Source organism: Alligator sinensis, unplaced genomic scaffold (genome assembly GCF_000455745.1).
Source record: "Alligator sinensis unplaced genomic scaffold, ASM45574v1 scaffold320_1, whole genome shotgun sequence".
Taxonomy (NCBI): domain Eukaryota; kingdom Metazoa; phylum Chordata; order Crocodylia; family Alligatoridae; genus Alligator; species Alligator sinensis.
In genome coordinates, this window is record NW_005842249.1 from 157,692 (window position 1) to 177,899 (window position 20,208).

The 20,208-nt window shown below is 44.7% G+C and overlaps 1 protein-coding gene across 6 annotated transcripts in view; it reads left to right on the top strand.

Moving 5' to 3' along the window:
- Positions 1 to 20,208, top strand: part of SLC20A2 (solute carrier family 20 member 2) — a 53,380-nt gene that overhangs the window by 10,205 nt on the left and 22,967 nt on the right. For all 6 annotated transcript variants that reach the window (XM_025208746.1, XM_025208747.1, XM_025208748.1 and 3 more), the window contains exons 2-6: positions 241 to 786; positions 9,171 to 9,311; positions 11,740 to 11,825; positions 15,769 to 15,865; positions 18,822 to 18,938. In XM_025208746.1, the coding sequence (XP_025064531.1) occupies positions 498 to 786; positions 9,171 to 9,311; positions 11,740 to 11,825; positions 15,769 to 15,865; positions 18,822 to 18,938 (730 nt within the window). In that variant the 5' untranslated portion in view covers positions 241 to 497. The remainder of the gene's footprint in view (positions 1 to 240; positions 787 to 9,170; positions 9,312 to 11,739; positions 11,826 to 15,768; positions 15,866 to 18,821; positions 18,939 to 20,208) is intronic.

The window sequence follows — 20,208 nt, forward strand, 5'->3', positions numbered from 1 at the left end:
CCTTTCAGAATGATCAGTATGTTTTTTGGTTACTGAGTTTTATGCCAGAACTGTATATTGCTGTGGAGGTGACCTAATTTTAATTTTTTTTTCTCAATTGCTTTATGGTTCAAAGCATCACATGCCAAAGTTAGATTAGTGGATTTAAATCATTTCTTTACTTCTGAAAGGACACAGTGTTACAAGCTCGGCAGCATATTTCATTGTTTATATGTCTGTCTGTTTGTGTTTCTGTTGCAGGACAGCACATCACACTTGTACCAGTTTGGAAGCAAAATATGGAATGTGTTTCACTGCTCGCTGAACACAGCCAAATGAACAGTATTGACAGTAGTTTGAAAATCAGCAGTTAGCAGTTTCTTCATACTACCCAGCACTTTCCAGAGAGAACTCATTGTTTACAAGAAATCTGCTTTACAAATCCACTAGAGAACCCTCCAGCTTTTTCTATTTAAATATTTGCAAATATTTACCTACAAGCACACTTTGGGGGAAAGATGGTGCTGGTTGAGTACCTATGGATGGTTATTGTGGGTTTTATCGTTGCTTTTATTTTGGCATTTTCAGTTGGTGCCAATGATGTTGCCAATTCTTTTGGGACTGCTGTGGGCTCTGGTGTGGTTACTTTGCGCCAAGCTTGTATTTTGGCTTCAATTTTTGAAACCACTGGTTCAGTATTACTGGGAGCAAAAGTAGGAGAAACAATCAGGAAAGGTATCATTGATGTTAACCTGTATAACAGCACCGTGGATCTGCTGATGGCAGGAGAAGTTAGTGCAATGGTTGGTAAGTAACTCTTTTCATTTTTTTAAGTGATAATAATTGCCTTGGGGAAATCCTTTTCATCAGTTATGTTTCTATCATGTTTAAGCATTCCAAGCTTTTGCACCAGCATGTCCGGTTTTGCTTTTCAAAGGAGACATGCATTCCTGTTTATGAGTCCATTGTTTTTCCCTTATGTGTTCTAATCATTTGCATTTCTTTTAATGTTCACAGCTTTTAAGTAAAATCAAAAGGCTTTGGGTAATGGACAGTAGAAATTTTCTCAGGGTTACCAAACAACCAATTATCTTATTTGGAAAAATGTGTTAGCAAGTTAATACAATGTTTATGGCTGCAAAAACAAGTCTCAAGACATGGCTGTTAACAGTAAATACCATATTGTTGCAATTATGTCAACCCTACTTTTTCAGGCTCAGGTTTAGGAAAAACAGATTTTTCCTCCCCTGAATACAAGTCAGTAACTGCACATCTTAAACTGCTGTTGCCCTTACAAAATCCCACAGGAGAATCAAATAACAAAGGCCCCATAGGGTTAAATGCATTAAAAAATACTAAAATAAAAACTGAACTGAAAAAAAAAAAAAAGAAAAAGATTCTGACTTGGTATTTTTATTCCACATAGAAAGATATTGCAAGGACAAAAGACAAGTTGTTAGGGAGCCCAATTATATCTTGACCCCATGTACAAGTCAAGTATAACTTTTATGGATTTTTGGAGCCAAAAAAAGATAGACTCTATAATCATAGCAATATAGTGCCTTTTCTGAGGATTACCCAAAGCATATTATTTATTTTTTTTTAAGAGAAGATTCCCTTTTCATGCATACACAGTGGACAGTAATTAATTATACACTTGTGTGAGGGTCATGATATAACGGAAAAGAACAATAAAGTTAGATGGTCACATGCTTCATGTAATTTTAATCCTTCTGACTCATGCTCCCTCATAAAGCTAAAATAGGTTGGGTTTTTTTGTTGTTTGTGCATACCCACATAGCTTTTGTTTGCTTTTAAACTAATCCTCATTTAGAACAAATACTATGTTCAAGGGGAAATAAAATAAATCTCAGAGCATATTCTTTGTTTATGTGCAAAAAGGCTTTGTGAGCTTTTGAGATGTCCGATAAGAATTGGCAGCAAAGGCCATAGGTCAACCACATTAAAAAAAAATAGTTGGAGAGCTCCAGAACAGGGACTTTATAATGTGGAAGAGAGCATTAAAATAAAGAATCAGAGTGAGTCCGTGATGAGCACTCCCTGTGCTTTGTCTGGAGCCATGGCAGTGCCTCAAAGTTTGGTGAATTCTTTACAGCCCCAGATGTGTGGGGTCATGTAAATCTGTGGGAATATCAGCATAGCTTTGATACATAGAAAACACATACAGGGATCTTGTCCCACAAAATTCCCTCCTCCTTCCCTTGTACACTCATTTGCACACTTCTTTCTGCCTTGTATCTGAGCATCAAGTGCTGGTTTCTCTAAGTACATGTTGGGTGGCTGTTTTTCATTCATGTTAGGGGGGGGGGGGGCTCAGTATTCACTCTCTGATACGAATGCTGGCCTTCTCTTGTAATAGCCAGCAATCGCATGGGGTGGCCCTCTGTTGGTGTTGCTGGTTCCATGACTACAACTTGTACGAGGACCAAGTTCTTCAAAGAGGAATATGCTGTCTTTGGCCCAGTGCTTAATTGCTTGTTCCCAGTGTCCTGCAAGTGAATCCCAAATGCCTAATCTGTTCCCTGTGAAGTAGGAACAGCGTCTTTCTCTATATGTGCTAGTACCACTGTACCATATATTTAGCTATGCCTTTCAAAGGGGCTTTTAGCAGTGTTGACATAGATGCAAAAGTTCAAGCTGCTATTTGGTTTGTAATTTGCCTTGCATACCCTGGTTTGAAATTTAAGTGACATGTATCTTTTGACCTTCAGATTCTTAACAATCATGATCATCTTTAGTAGGATGGCTTCATTTTCCTCATTTGTATCTATTTATGACATCCTGATCCACCAAACCCTGGATCTAGGCAGGGGTGGCCAAACTTCTAAGTATCAGATACCGCCTACAAAGGCAACGGGCCAAAGCTCAAAGAACACAACTTATTTGCATGTGTATTTACATAAGCCTGTGTGAACTTCATGACCAGTTGCGTTCCCATCCTCCGGTGATGGCATTAAGGACAAATTCCATGTTTTAAATCTCAGAATTAATCAAAGCTCACAAACCGCAAAGGCTGTTTTTCTTTTCTTTTCTTTCCCCAGACTTTCTTCTTTTCTCTAGTGATACCATTTACTTTGTTAACATTGTTCTCTCCTGGTTTTTATTGGATTTTGTTTACCTTTCTCTCTCTCTCCCTCGTGTGTGTGTGTGTGTGTGTGTGTGTGTGTGTGTGTGTGTGTGTGTGTCTCTCTCTCTGGGCAGGCTTTTGTAACAATTATTCACCCCTTCTCTGAAACATTACGGACTGTTCCTTATCACAATCACACTATTGTCCACAGGGCCAGCTTTAGGATTTTGAGGGGGGTCAAATGAAATGACTATTCAAGGCACCCCTAAATGCACAAGGAGGTGCAGATGGATGGTGGTGTCCCTGTAGGAACTGAGCGGATCTGTTGCCTAACCTGGGATTTGCCTAGTTGCCCACTCTTACAGGATTGTTTCACTGGGCTGTGTTCCAGGCAGTCAGGAGGTTTGGGCACTGTTGGCATCTGGACTGTGTTCTGGTGAATTTTAGTACTAGTGTAACATTTAATCAGGAGTTACAATATCCCCATGAAGTGCATAACTTTTAGCCCAGCACTATTGATAGGAATCCAAGACAGACAGTAGGTGACCTCACTAAGGATGTACAGAGAGACGGTGTCAGAGCTGGATTGCTGACTTAAGAGTTTTTTGCTGTCAATCCTGTCCTCAGTTCACTGTTCAAGGCAGCCTGTCACACTGTGAGGACTCCCTGCTGCCACACTGAAGGCACAGTGGCCATTCCCATCTCTGGAACCTTCAGTTACTTTTGCTCTGGCTCTCTCTCCTGAATGGTGGTGCTAAAATAAGGGCCCTTCTCTCACCTTGTATGTTCATTACTACTTTGGCACACCTGTGGCAGGCCTTGACTTTATTGCCCCTGATTTACCAGGGAGGGATCAGAGTATTTGGTTTATTTAAAAAAAAAAAAATCTTTGCATAATTCATAATTTTATGTCTGTGGTTGACCTATCTGATCTTTCCACAGACTCTACCACGTGACTTCTCATCCACTGCACAGCCCACATGCTGGCTGCACAGGTTTTTAAGTTCATCTATTCTTATTTTAGTGTAGGGCAAGAGAAAGCTATAAATTACAGAGCAGGTGCTCCTTGGTTTAGCTAGGGTTTCCAAGAGGGGTAGGAGTACCAGTTGTTTTGGGACAGAGTCCCAGAAGAGATTAGTTTTACATACTGCTTGACTTCCAAATGGAGCTGTGTGCAGTGCTAGTGGATCACTGTAGTAAGATTGAATAGCTCTGTCTCTGTGAGTGGGAAATGTGATCATGCAAAAACTAGTTTAGAGTGATAAAACCCTGTTCAAACCAGTCTGTGAAGTGTTTTTTCTAAGTGTACCTTGGATTGCCCTGTTATGTTGATAAACAGGATCTCAAACTTGTCAGCATGGTCAGTCTCAGCTAGAACTTCCTAATAAAGACAAATTTGATGTTGATTTGGGTGTTCCTGGCATTGGTATAAAAATGCTTTTTTCCATCCCTAGCCTTCAGAGCTATCGTGGTTCTGGTCTTTCCTCCAGAATCATTCCCAAAATAATACCCTGGGAATACTGAGCTTCCCTCTCCCCACATACAGCCCCTTCCCTCTTCACCTGTAGAAGAAAACCCAGTCTCCCCTCTGCTAAGACTGGCAGGGCACCTTGCCCTCCAGAATATCTGGCACCATTGCCTCAGAAACCAAGAACTCATTGGTTGCCGGCTACTCACCAAAAATGCAGCTCTAGGCCATCTGATTAGATGAAGATTTGATGCAAAAGACCAAGGCAGAAAGTACTAAAAGAGGGCCAGCAGCTTTCTGTATCTGTCACAGCCCAGAACTTCCCATCCTCTAGAAACGGAGACAGGGATTCTGGTTGCCAGTACATGCTCAGTGGCCTTTTTCCTGTTACTGATAGTCCTTTGCAAAGCTCTTGGTACACACTGCACTATTTCAGAAGAGGTTGGTGCTCTCCAGGCTGCAGTTAGTGCTTCTTGGCCAAACAGGGCGGACTGGTTTTGATGCAGAATTGAGAATTTGGTGCACTTTTGTCGGTGCCATAGCACTGTACCATCATTTTAACAATTGCAGCCAGCAGGGCAGCAGCAAGTAGAGGAATTAGAATGAGGCAGCTGTAGAGCTCCTCTGATGATAAATATCTATCCATCAAGCCAGGAACGTCACTGTGATGCTTCTTTGTATCCTCCTCTTTGCAAAGCTGCTAAAGAGTAATGGACTTGAGCTAGAGCTCACCCAGCAGTCTACAAAAACCACTACTGACAGACACCTGGGCCAAGACCCCCTTCCCACCCACCCCAGCACACAGGGTAGCTGTGCTTTGGCACACAATGTTTAGCCTCATTTTAAAATATTTTTTAAAAGTCAGAGAGCAAAGGAGGAAGCAAGACAGCCAGTGACATTTGGCAGGATTTTATTGCAGGTGTTTTGGGGTTCCTGGCTTGTCAAAGCAAAAGTAATTTGAGGGGAATCAGACCCTCTTTTTTTTTTTTTTTTCCTATCACTAGCATTGCCAGTCTGCACTGTGGCCCTTCACCAGGTCATGGAGACAGAAGAAAAACAGCACTTTGAGATGTCCTTATATGGAGGGGATTATGGGGCTGGCTGGCTTTTGCACTGCAACTACCAGGTTGTCTTAGTTCAGATTGCTTATGTTTGGGAAGAGCTAGTTAGTTTTAGGTCTGAAAGCTCCTTTCCAAATTATTATTTACTTGTATTCCAAAGCCTTACATATCCCTACCAGAACTGGGGTGCCATTGTGGTGGGCACTGAGCAAACATAGTTAGCATTTTGGAGCAGAAAGTTTCTCTGGCAGTCCAGTGAAGCAAGAATGCTAAAAAATAATAGACAGCATGCTGACAATGTTGAATATGTGTTTCCTGTTACATTTTTTAGACTTGCACATAATTCTCTTGTACAGACCTTGTTGGAGAAGTGTCTGCTGTTTTAGGCAAGCTAATCTATTAAAAGACCTTTTGAACCCCTCTGTTGGCAGATGCATGTCTCAGGTATGTTTGAGTAGCCCTTTATTAAATTCTGTCTTGTTTTCCCTGCCAGAAGAATGGGAGAAAATTACCACTGTCTTAGGTGGTTCCCTATGACAGCCCAAACGACCTGACTCTCACTTCATGGCTGTCTCTGAGACCTTCCTTACCCACTGGATATCCTGGCAAGAGAACAGATTGTTCTGCACTGCCCTGAACAAAAAAAATCCACACGGAATATTTAATGGATGAGGAATGTTTGCCTTTCTGAAGAAATAAGTTCTTGTTTCTCAAGGTGGACTGATATTTCAGGGTGCCAGGAGTATCACCTTGTTTGTCAAAGAAGCTGGATTCTTTTAAGGGCCAGTGTGCTGCAAAGCAGAAGCAGGCCTCAAGCAGCACCTCTGACTGTTCTACAATCTGTATTAAAAGAACCACCTCTGCATGTTGAACTGGTTTCAGAAACCTGGGGCCAAGAGGGACCATCTGTTCTCAGCAGGGATGTCTTTTGTCTTTTTAGTGTTACCATTGGGGAACAATTACAAGGTTGTCTTACACAGGCAAACACTTAAGTAGCCCCTGGAAGAAGATGTTTCTGCTGTGTGCCCTATCCCCTAGCAAGGTGGCTGGGCACATTTCTGTAGTGAGGAATTTTTCCTTTTCCAAAGATACTAAGACATCAGTATGGCAGTCCTTCGAGGAGTCTTCTTGATGGGGCACTGGTCCCAGGCCATGATCTGTATCCTGGGAGTGAGACAGTCCTGGGCCAGCCTGGACTGACTGCTTCCTCTCTTTGATCAGCACATGGGGCGAGAAGACTGAGGACCACAACTTTCCATGGGCAATAGAGCATCCAGCTAGGAAAAGTCATCCCTTGGTCTGTTGGGGGAAAGCCAGGTTTTTCCTGTTTCTGTGCAGCCTGAGTAAGGGACTCCCTGCAAACCACCATGGTCTCTGCCAATGAGCAACAAGCTTGTTACTGTCCGATGCTTAACCTGGAGCCCTTCACTGCTTAGGCTAAGGTGGACCCAATCTGAGAGAGATACCTAGTGGATAAAGATCTAGTCACTCTGTAGCCACCAGAGAACATGAGTTAAAACCTGGATGGAGCTATTCAGGAGCTGACAGTCTAAGCTAGAAGACACCTGTGTGAAAGTTAACCCAGAAAGCTGTATTTGTAAGGAGACATGAGTCCAGTGTTTGGAGATGTGCCCAGATTATGACTTTGATTGCTTGCATCAACCCAGGCAACCTGGCATTCTCAATTGCTTAGTTACACCTGCAAGAAAAATGACCTCTTTGACCTGGGGACCAGACCCGTGACACGCATCTCTTTCACCACCCAACTCTCTCCTTTCAGGAAAGCTTTGCATTCTGAACAAAGATTGCTTCTTTCTTTGCCTTTCTTTCTGGATGGCCATATCTTGCAGACAGAGTGCTGTGGAGGAAATGACAGATGGCTTTTGGATCTACCAGAGATATTTGAGATGGATAAAGAATTCAGTCAGACTGAGCTAACGGGTTTGGTGTCCTGCAGAGCCAACATATGCAATATAATGCTCTTTAACCCAGCCTTGAGTTCAGTGGAGTCACCTACTCTCAAGATGTAACCTGTTGACACATTTGCTCCACCCATTCCTTTTCTTACTCTCACCCTTTCCCAAATCCTTAAACCCGACTCCCTCTTCAACTTCCTGCCATTTCTCTTGAGCATGCAGTTTATTCCCATTGCCTTCCTCTCTTCTAATGCTTTGTGTTGCAGTCATTCTCAGACTCTTCCATACTAGGCCTTCCCTGGTGCCCTCCGCTCATTTAGTAGTATAGGAAGAATAGTGTGGTCATGACTCTCAAGCCCTGTCCACAAACTCCAAGATGAGAATCTGTGGCTTCCCCTGCCTTTGGATTCAAGTATTCAGAACAAACCTGTGATGACTGATGATGTTTTCAGCAATGGCAGAGCCACATTCAACAAGAAAAATCCTTATATCATCTTTGAGTTCAAATGAGCAACTTGAAACTTTGCCATGTGAAAACCAGCAATGAGTGGAATAGGAGCTGCCAATGCAGAGTGCCCTTTTTGTCCCCAAAATAGCAGAGGTGGTGCTAAGGTGCTTAACTTTAATGAAATTCATGACTTTTACACTATTAATCATTTTTCCCTAGCTACTGTCTTGATTGCCACCCATGCTGGTGAGTAGGGAATGGAATGTGTTTGTTGTTTTATGAATTGAGCAAGTTGCCAGTCCAGAAAGCAATGGAAGAGGAATCTTGTCTAGTGACTAGGATCTTGAACTTGACCTATCAGCATGAATGTTCTCTTCCTGTACCCAGTCACTTTCATGCACTGTATATCTTTATCGTCCTTTTATTCTTTGGTCCCCATTCTAATTCTCTACATCCTTACCTTACCACTCTCACCCAACAAAAAAATGTTGCACTTCCACTCCAGGCCAGAGTGCAAATTTGGGGCAATGCTTTGTTGCTTCTTGAATTGGTATTTCAGTGCAAGGGCATTGCATCCATTAGGGTTCTCAAAGTACTATCAGGCTCTGCTGCCAAGCGGCCTTGCTGCCACAAGATTTGAGACTAGGAGCCTGCCCAACTTATTAACCAGACCTTGTGTGCCTCTGCCTTGTATACTTAAGGGTTCCACTTTAATCTTGCTGAGAGCAAGATTATCCAGAGCTGCCACTTCTCTGCTTGTTGCACAGTTTGATTTGTTTGCGATTAGTCAAAACTGAACCGACGGGTTGTAAAAATGAAAAGTCTACCAAAAATAGTGGAACTGTAGCAAAGCAGTTCTGTACCAACTCTGTCACATCAGCAGGAGCTGGATGAAAGGGAAGATGTCTGAATCAAAGATAAACCTATTCTATACATTATAGAAATTAGAGGTGTCAGCAAAACTGAATTGCAGGGAAATGCAATGAGCAGAGTTACTTGTTAAAGTTTTTTGCCAGTATTTCCTGAATGTGAACAAAACTTTCCTTATGAAGTCTTTGTTATGTGCACAGGGCGTAGGCTGCCCTGAGAGAAGAATGTGAGCATGTGGTTAAGAAAGCTATTGCGTTACATTGTTGTTATCTCGTTGCTGTTGATGTTATCTTTCCTTAGAACTGATATTTTTCCTCTTTTTCCCCACTTCAATTTCTAGGTTCTGCTGTTTGGCAGCTGATTGCATCTTTCTTAAAACTCCCCATATCTGGGACCCATTGTATTGTGGGTGCCACAATTGGATTCTCACTTGTTGCCATTGGTACCCAGGGCGTTCAGTGGATGCAGCTTGTCAAGATTGGTAATTGACATTTCCTTTTATACGTGAGGGTATGTGGAAAAGTGTCTGTAGACTAACAAAAGCTTGTTTTGTTCCAGCAACAGTGCTTTCACAACTGTCATGCACCGTATTTAAGTTGATCTTTCCCTCCAATCCTGGTGTTCAGAAAATGTATGTCATGCTGGGCCTCGGGAAACAGCCCCAAGTGTGGGGATGTAAGTACATCCCAATGCAGAGGTACCCAAGCAAGCACAGGCACCAGAAGCAGGAAAAGTGGCATTATTGAAAACAAATCCTGCTTTCAGCAAAGCTCAGCAGTATTGACTAGCAGCCACAGCCATGGTCCTCTGTCTTCCTGCTCCAAAGAGGAAGAAGGTTGGCATACAACAACTACTTCCATCAGAGGGCCTGCTCCCAGGATCTAGACAGGCTATGGAGGGGCCTAAGAGAGAGCTTTGTTATTCTGCATGCTATGTTGCACACATCACAACTTAAACCTGAGTTGTCAAATATACAGCCCATGAAGCCCTGCTGACTGGCCCCTGGTGCTACCCCTGGGTCTGAGACCCACATGGGGCATAGCACAAGCCTGTGGTGTGGTCCACTGGACAGATTCAGCCCATAGATGCCCTCCCCTTGCCCCCTCCTTCAGCATACCTGACCTGGCAGCTGCGCCAAACAGTCTGGGACCCGCACTGTGCAGTATGGATCCCAGAGTGGCCAGACTAGGCACGGCATGCAGCACAATCTGGCCAGAGCAGCGGTCACACTGCATGTGATGGCTGCCTTGGCTAGACACCCTGATCTAAACTTTGTCTGTTTCTGTAGATAAGTCACTTGTATACCACACAACTTTTGCCCAATTAGAATGATATGTATTTTTAATTCAGCTGAAAGTAAAACAGCTTTAAAGAAAGCTTGAAATGACATCAGTGTCAACTTGTTCTGAAAATCAATCATCACAAATAATGAATGGTGGTGGGCGGGACTTTCAAAAGGGCTTCACAACAGTGCCCTACCTCTGCTCCTACTGAAGTCAGTGGGAATTTGGTCAGTGCTGTCAGTAAGAAGTTATTTTTGAAAATCTCATCAGTAAAAAGTTGTCTATCTTTTAATGACCTAACCAGAAGTCAGATGACAGCGGCTGTATGTTGCTGCAGCTTTTCACATATTTAGGTCCAGAAGGACAGGTGCTTGTGTCTGCATAGTATCTTGTTGATATCTGTGGTGTTGCATGGGGGCGGAGGGGTCTGGTCACTGCATTGTGATTCCCAGCATGTACCACAAATTATTTTAAAGAAGTAGCTCTCCTGTGGGATGCAGTTACTATTATTCCAGAAAAAGTTTGGAGTGTGATTTTTTTGAGTAGCGCTTTAGCATTAGTGAAAATTGCACTGACTTCAGTGGAAGCAGATCCAGAAAGGGTACAGCAGTGAAGACACACCCTCTTTTCAAACCATGTTGCTGGAGCTGCAGCTGGGGACTTTAAGTCCCCAAAGCAGGTAAGAATCCTGTGTCATCCCTGGTCCAGCCCCCTTCTCTGGACCCCTCCCTTCCACTGTCCTCAGAGGTACATCCCCTCCCCTTCCATTTGCACCATCCCCTGCCTCCTGCTGCCACTGTCCTTGGCTGAGCCCAGCTGCAATGGCTCTGGAGCTCCTCCCCCTCATGAATTGAATTGGGACAGTTGTGGTTTGGGGGGGTTGTCAGGGGAGATGCTCCGGAGCCATTGCAGCCAGGCTCAGCAGGGAAGAGCACCAGTGGTGGCAGTGAATGGGTTCCCCTGCCTCATGCTTGCTACTAGGCTGGTAGAGAGAACACCTGAGGGGACCAGGCAGGGTGAAGGTACCTGCGTGCTGCTGCCACTACTGCTGTTCCTGGCTGAAGTAGGGCAGAAGCAGCTCTGGAGGCCCCCTGCTCCTGTATCAGCCAAGGATAGTGACAACAGCAGCATGTGAGAGCTCTGTTGGGCAACAGGCAGGGAGGGGACATGCTGCTGAGGATGAAAGGGAAGGATGGGGGTGCCAGGAATGGGGAGGGGAATGCAGGGGGAGATGGGATTCTTACCTGCATTGAGCACATAACAAAAAATAAAAAGTCCCTGATGCTGCTCCCATGGCATCATTTGTCTGCACCAGTGGGGGACAGGAAGCTGGGACCAGGGATGCAGCCACCACTGCAGCACTGGTCACTACTCCCACACTCCCCTTCACAAAATCCTGGGTCTGCCCATAGAGATAAATAAAGCCAGTGTTGAATACTTTTGAACATCCTGTCTTTTGAGCAAGCCCAGTCTCTGGAATATCAATATCAGTTGTGCAAGAATCACCATAAATGTTTTCATCTTTGTTCATTGGTTGTTTTTCTATTTGACAAATTCTTTCTTCCTTAATTACATGGGATGTTGCCATTTATCAGCAATTGTATCTATTTTTCTGTTTTTGTTCAGTGGCCTCTTGGTTTATTTCCCCACTGTTGTCTGGCCTGATGTCTGGAGTGCTCTTTGTGCTGATCAGATACTGCATCTTAAACAAGGTAAGGAATTTGCTACTCTACACTGCAGCGAGTGCTTGGTGTGATGTGACGTGTGCATGGTTGCATGTTATTTAGCTGTTGACATTTCTATGGCTTGTTTTTTTGAGATAGCCTGAGCACCCGGTACTCCAACTGAAGCTGCAGCTTCTCTGAGCAGACCTGAAACTCAGAGCCCGTAACATAAGAGGTGTTCCAGGCATAAACGAGTCTATATGTTTTAATATATACTCTACTTCACTGGGACATGACCCCCTGCAGATGGCTGCTTTATGAGCCCTTATTTAAAACTGATTTTGCACAATCATAGCCAATGGTAATGAATGCTGTTTAATCAGGAGGGTGCTAGCAAAATCACTGTATAAAAGGTGTGACTTTACTGGTGTCAAGTAATAAAACAGTGTTTAACCAAGTAATTAATAGGTGTGAAATTCTAAACACTGGTCTCCCAAGGCACCATATGTCAAAGAAAGCTGCAGGAAAATATTTTCCTTAGTATTCAAGAGGTTTAATCACCAGTTCCAGTGTCCTCAGCCAAGAGTGGAAGTGTTCAGGAGCCTTTAAGTCAGATAGTTCTAAGTCAGGGGTTTTCAACCTTTTGTAACAAGTGGGACCCCGTCTGTCTCAAAGTTTCAGCTAATGTATGCTTTATATTTTTTTTTCTTGTTTTCAATGCTACCGTTAATAGGAGGGAGGAAAGGGGCTGGGGGAGGCAAATTGAGGCCCCGGTAGTGAAGAAGGGAGTGGGGCTGTGGCATGGGCAGGAGTTGCACAGCCAGGGCAGGGCGCAGGACAGCCACGAGTGGCTCATGCAGGGAGGGGAGGGGAGGGGTGAGGGTGCATCTCCTGCTGCTGCATGCACCCTAGGAGGACATGGTGGGGAGGTGCCCTCTGGATCTGCAGATAGGGCAGGGCAGGCTGCCACTGCAGGCTGGGGCTGGGGTGGTACTGGGCTCTTCCTGGCAGGGGGCTGGGCCAAGCTGTGCTTGGGGCAGGCTGCAGCAGCACTGGGAAGGGAGGTCACAGGGGGGCTATGGTAAATTTTGGGATGTCCGCAGCCCACCCTCACCCTGCACATGGAGCTGGACAAGCCGTGGCTCTGTCCTGAGCCTTGTCCCAACTGTGTAGCCCCTGCCCCAGCCCCACTCCCTCACCACTGGGGCTTCGATCTGCCCCTCCCATGCCCCTTCCCCCACAACAGACTTACCAGCTGGACCTGCCTGCTCTCCATGCTGCTTTCTTAGCCACCTGCATGCTGCGCCATCGCTGCATGCTTGCACAGGGCATATATTGGCCACATCAGCCAAAAAAAGCCCACTGCTGATAGTCAATTTTCCTTATATCGGTGCCGATCCAATACAGAGCCAATGTATCGATGCACCTCTATAAAACAGTATTTTTTCTCATTCTTTCTGCATACCTCCTACAACCTTTTAAAGTATCCCTAGGGGTATGTGTACCTCCAGTTCACAACCACTGCTTTAACTTATCAACCTTACCAGAGGATCTGTGTTTATTTGCAAGCCAGCAGACTTGGGAAGACAGAAGGCCCTTTTATCATTTTTTTTTCCTTCTTTCTCATCCCTCTCCATCTATCGCAGCCAAACGGGAAAGCAATGCATGACAAAGGCCCTAAAATGAGAGACACCAAAATAGCAGTCATGCTGGAAATTTAAATGGATGTGGTATAAATAACCCTTCCTGTAACCTCAGCTTCATCGTTCTTTATTTCTGATGTAAATAAACATCAGCAATGAAGTGTGGGGGAGGGGAGCTTCCAAATTTGTCTAGAGCATGGAGAACATGGGATTAAAGTGATTATTGTTCCATGAAAGGAAGGCCACGTCAAGCTGTTTGTTGTCCCCTATCATCACTTTTATCTTAAGTTTTGGAAATAAAATGCAAACAGCATATCAACTGCAGCAGAAAATTGGTGTATTTAAGGACTCAGAAGTCAGGAGAAGTCAAAGATAAGAATGAATTTGCAACCTAACCTCAGCCCACTGTGTGTTTGTATTATGATAGGGTCTTCAGAAATACAATAGCCTGGTTTTGGACAGCTTTGGGTGTGTGTGTGTGACAACTTGTGCTACTTGATGTACATAACGTAAGAGTCATTCTTCGAGTATGTCTCAAGATGGATCCCAGTATAGATGCACATATGCACACAATCCCAGAATTAACTTTAAAGGGCAGTGTCCACTGGGGCTACACTTGTGTCCTGTGCTACCTAATGCTCCTTTACCAGATCATAAAGGGTGAAGTGGCTTCTTCCCTTTCTTAGATTTGTCAGCATTGGCATGGACAGTCTGCAATTCCAAGCCATCCTGGCTGGTTTGCCTTTCACACCTTTTGACAGAGCAAAGTAGTGATGACTCGGTCTCCAGTTGGACCCTGAGGTGCTATTAATTGAGAATTTTACCTGACCACCTCCTCAGTTCCCTTCCCCGCCTTCTTCCTGAAGCCACACTTGATACTGAGAAAAAAAGAAATTATATTCTTTGGGTGTGGTCCAGTACTTTCCTCTGCTACCGTAAGTGGGCCAAGTTTTTCCCACTTCTGCTGGCCCCATCCAGCTCATCTAAAGGCCAAGATGTCTCGGAAAGAATCTTGAAGCAGAACGTAGTTAATTTCCACCTGCTGCCAGTGGGATGTGAGCCTCTCCCTCTGAGCAACGAGGCACACTTGGCAGGGCCCAAGCAGCCGCCTTTGCCTGTGTCTGGAGTGTTCCAGTCTCTGTGACTTGCCAGACAGCCATGCCAAGCAGCCTGCTAACTTTTGTTAAATATTATGTGCTTGATGTGGCAGCCAGGTCAGATGCTGAGTTTGTGCAAACAGCACTTCAGTCTCTTCTTGATGGACTGACTGACTGCAAATTGAACTCCTCCCTCCTGCAGTCACAAGAGGATACTGCTTATCAGCCACTTATACTGGGATCCACATTGACACATTATCACAGAAAAAGAGTGGCTACTTACCCTTCGGTAACTATGACTTGAGATGTAGTCCATGCGAGTCCCAGGAATCAACCTCAGGCTGTGTGTTTCAGAGCCCTCAGCTGCAAGGGAGTTGAGGGGTTATGGCTGTCCTACCCTGCGTGTCCTCAAGGAGACACATGCGCAGCCCTGACAGGCAGACACTGCTGTTCAGAAATGCCTCCATTCCTAGACTCAGTTACTGTGGGGTTAAGTGCTTTTACAGCAGTCGGCATTCTGCCGAGGCACGTAAGATTTTAGAGTGAAACAGTTCACATTAAGCTCATTTTGGATCTTACTGTCAATCTGTTATGCCTCCTCGATACAATTTTAATATCTTAGTTCTTGAAAAGCCTTTGTTAACTGATGGAAACACTCCTTGTTCACTTCAGTTTAAGCTACAAGGTTAGAAACAAGCTCTTAGAAGTCACTGGAGAGGTGGTACGGTAGTAGTTGGTGACCCCATTGTGCTAGGCAAGTACTGCACAAACGTGGTAGGAGAGGGTCCCTGCCTCAAAGAGCTGGCAATACAGATAGACAGGACAGATAAAGGGTGGGAGGGGAAACCTAAGTGCAGAGAGAAAGTGGCTTGTTCTAAGCAAGCACAAGCCAGGAATGAAATGGGGGCTCCTTACTCCCAGTCCACTACCCATCCACAGTACAGTGCTGTGCTCTGTGTTTCTGATTCATTCTCCATCTGGTTACTGTTTGAGACATTTCCCTAAGATGCTGCCACATGTGTGACAGCAGGAACCCATGCAAATAATCAAATCCTTTCCTCAGCATCTGTCCAGAGCACCTAGGCTGAAGTGTGAGAAGTCGCATGGTTGGAAATAGGGCAAGAAGATTCACCCACCTACTACGGACATGGCGATGTGTGAATGTCCCTTACCATCTCTCAGTTGTGATGCTTATGAGTAGAATAAACTCATGTAATTAACAAGCCTTTGTCTTTCCTCATTATTCTGCAGGAGGACCCCGTGCCCAACGGTCTTCGTGCACTTCCAGTGTTCTATGCTGCTACCATAGCGATTAACGTGTTTTCCATCATGTACACAGGGGCACCAGGTGAGTAGACTAGAAAGAAATTATTGTAGCATCATGCATGAATGCTCATTTTGTATTTGCTAACAGGTAAAGATGTACACTGTTGAACTTTATGCTTGGTTTAATTTCTGTGTTAACAGGCACAGGATCAGAATCCTTTGATTTCCTAGAATCGTAGTGGTTGCCATGTTTTTAAAAAATAGAGATTTCTTTGTCTCTTTTCAGCTCAACCAGTCATTAGAGTATCTGTTCAGTAGAGGCTTTTATCTTTTCATCTCAACAGAGGAGGGCAAGAATAGAGCTGTTAAGTGGGACTTCTTCAGAGGCAACACTTGACCATCCAGATACTTAGAGTATCTGGCCCAAGCAGAGTGCTTCAGTATCTCTACTGCTGCCCATAAGTGAAAGCGCTGCAGATCTTTTAACTGAAGTTAGCAGGACAGATTCTCAGTCAGTGTGAAGTGACATTGCTGAGGATCTGGCCTAATGCATTGCTACATTTATTGCATTTTTTCCTCTAATCTACCACATCAAAAGGATTAGGGAAGTTCTAGCTATTGATGTGGTACCACACTTCCCTCTGTATTCATCATGACTCAGAAAGAACAGTGCACAGCATTTTCAGAACTACAGCTTTGTTTATCTGGGTGGCTCAAGACAGGGTGGATTCACACCGCTGCTATGGACAGTGGCAGCGGGTGGCCCTTGTTCCTATACCTGCTCCCTGCCGCCTCCACAAGATGTCTCCTGTCACCCAGAGGACAGGAGAGCTCTCTGTCCTACACAGTCACAGGGAAGGAGGGAGTGTGACAAAATGCAGGAAGGGGGGGACCTGCCTGCCACTATAGCCACTGGACCCAGCTAAGCCCAGCACCCTAGACCGATGGGGAAAACCAGGGAGGTCCGACCAGAGCGGGCTCCAGAACAGGGGCCACCCACTACCACAGCTGTCTTCAGCAGAGCCCAACACCCTGTGCAGCTTATCCACAACCCCTGGCTGAAGCCGTTCTGGGGCTCCCCCTGCACCCAGGTCAGCCAGGGGCAGCAGCAGAGATGGGCAGGTCCCAGGTCTGCCCTCCTCCCTTCCTGCCCCCCCCCCCACAACCTTCTGCACCTCTCCCTGCCCAACTCCCTCCTCCTGCCCATATTCCTTGCTGGCTCTGGAGCTCCATCCATCCCTTGTCCCCATCCCTGCCAAGGTCTGAAGGGCAGCATGCCAAACCCACTTTTATTAAATTCTAAATCTGCCTATGGCTCTAAATTATTGCAAATATATACATAGAACAAGTGTACAGTTGCCCACCTAAATTGTTTGACCCTTGCCATTCAGCTGTTGTTCTTATCACATTATCACTCATTGAGGGCATGAATAGACCATACATTTACATTTGATGTTAAACTGGTACAAAAAGAAGAGCAGTCAGATAATGCACATCTTAAGCCAAGGTAACTTTTGTGCAATCAGGGGAGCATTACCCTTGAAAGAATCTGAGGTAAAACACCTCTGGTTTAGTTTTTTTTCTGTCACTGCCCATCCTAGGAAAGCCTGTTTGCTAAAGGCTTCTCAGCCACATACTGTGTGAGCTACTCCAAGATAGCTGCATGTTTGTCTATTCTTGATCCCAGTGCTTTCTACGTCAGCATCCCAAATCAGTGTAAATAACATTGGGAAATATCTTTTTGTGCCAGTGCCCTGGGATGAATGGGCAGTTCACATCTCAAAGCTTTCATGACAGGCTGTTGAATATAAGCCTCTGAATGTAATATATTAACATAATTTAAAGGGCTAAAATGTCACTTAAAAAAACCCCCAGAAATGTATTTTCTATGGAATCTGTGTGTGTTGGCTGTGCCAGGTAGATGTATATTGTGACCTACGTAGTTGACAGCACTGCACCATGGTTAATAAGATGACAAACGTTGTTGGGGAAATAGTCATGCTGAAGGGGATGTGAATGGACAGCACTGTACCCTGCTTTTAAAACCCTTCCCTTGCTTGGTTTGGTCCATGCACTGCTTTAGAGAGAATCAGTTGGTCAGCCAACTTTTTTCACTCTAGTCCTGTTCAAAATGTGTATAAAAGCAAAATGAACTAAGGAATAATCTTTGTCTTTCTTGTTTCAGGTTAAGCTTTCTAAAATAAGTAATGAAGGGAATGGTCTGTTTTAGAAATGCACAGCAAAATAAAAATGCATCTCCGAGGCTGATGTTTACATATGCCATATGTAACATGGCAAATATGTAAACATAAATGTTTACATATCTGCATAAATTAAATGTGTAGGTGCTTCCCTTGGTTTCAAGTTGTCTGCGCACACCTGTGAAAAATCAGGATTCCGAGTATTTTTTTTTCCTTTTAAGGCCTGATCCTGAAAATCCTAATCATATGATTAAGTGCAGTTTGTACAGGGAACGCATTGACTTCCATGGGTTTACTCATGGGCGTAAGAGTTGCACGTGTAGAGTATTGCAGAATCAAGACCTGACTTGACTACGTACTGGGTTGGCTTGTTAAGGTTTTGAAGTATGCAGATAATGAGTTAGGTTAAAGTAAACCTCAGGTTTCATTGACTAAAACCAAGGTCAAGTAAATATTTACTTTTGCAGGCAGCACATTTCAGCTTACATCAGGATATGAAGTCATTATGAAATTGCTTCAGCACCAGCAATATTGATTGGAATTTTGCCATTGACTTGGGCAGGGGCAGGGGCTGAACTAACAGGCATGGCTACTGAGAACCTGAGGACCACATCTTTAACTGGATGCATGTTAGCTTAGGCCCTCAAATACCCCAGTATGCTCATGCACAAGGCAATGTTATCCCAGAGATGCGTATGTGAGTGACCATCGCCCCTCTCAAATGTCTCATTTGCAGGTTGTGAACGCAGGATCTTCTGTATTGTAGCATAGATCTCCCTTTTGTGAACTAAAGAAGTCACATTGATTTATAACATTTGTATTCTTTTGCATTCACAGTGTTAGGACTGGTGCTTCCAATGTGGGCAATTGCTCTAATATCAATTGGTGTATCTCTAGTATTTGCTTTTGTGGTTTGGATATTTGTATGTCCATGGATGAAGAGGAAAATAGCAAGTAAGTAGCCAGTAGATTAAATGCTAATAGAGCGAGATCCTTGTGAATTGGAATATGTGCCATTTGGGGTTTTAATGCATAATATTAATGAAAAGTACTGGCGCAATGACAGTATTTACAGTTTCATTTTCTGTGTTGTAACACTGAAGTAATTTAGTTATATATTTATTTATCAGATTTATATGCTGCTTTTCTAAAAAAGACAATGAGGGTATTTTACAATAAAATACAACAACATTATAGAAAGAGAATAAAATATTAGAACACAAAATGGATTTTTTCTGTAGGGGAAGTTTTTCTCACTTTTGATCTATATTGTGGTGAGCAGGGATCCTGGTTTTCTCTGTTTAAAAATTGCAAATTCTCTGATAAAAATCGCAGATTCTCTGATTTGAAACCCCCAAAATCCATGATTAAAATTAAATGCCACTGTATGTATAGGTATCAGTTGAACACAATCTTTTAATGATATAATTACAAGTTTAAAGCAATTTGGAAGTCTACCAGTGCCTCAATCACTATAGTAAAATCAATTCTAAATACTTATACATTTTGGTGTTTGATTTTGGGTTTTTTATCATGGAAAGCCACAGCTCAACTTGCCCCCTTTGCTCATCAGGATATGGGTTTACCTGCGGCTGTCTCTCCCTGCTGCTTTTGTGGTGCTGAGCAGTCTTGATATGCTAATGCCTTGCCCATGCCATTGCCCCTCACTCCCCACTCACAGCCCCCACCCCCTAGCCTTGCTGACAGGGGCCCCAGCTGCCAGGGCTATGGGGCCAGGTACCCAGGTCCACAGCCCCCTGTCCCCCCAGCAGTGCCCGAGCCCCGGCTGCAGGAGGCAGTGGCTGCTATGGTGGAGCGGAGCGTGGAGCCCAATTCCCCCTCCCACACGACCAGCATGGCAAGAATGGAGCCCGTGGGAGGTGGGTGCAGGCTCTGGCTCCCCACCCTGCTGCCCTACCCTCTGCAGCCCAGCAGGTGTGGCTATGCAGAGTGGGGTGGGGAAGCTCAATGCTGCCTCTGTGCGCCAAGCACCACCCTGGCAAGGTACCCCTTGCCCACCCGGCAGCAGTGGGTGTGGTGGTGCAGAGTTGTGCCCCCCGCTGCTTCCGGGGCGGGGGGCAGCACCTTGCCAGGGCAGCACTTGGCTTACAGCGGTGACACCAACTTCCACACCCTGCTCTGCCCTGTTGTCAGGTCCTACCCACCGGGCTGCGGAAGTCCTGGGAGGAGGGCAGCATGGTGGGAAGCCCGCGCCTGTAGCAGG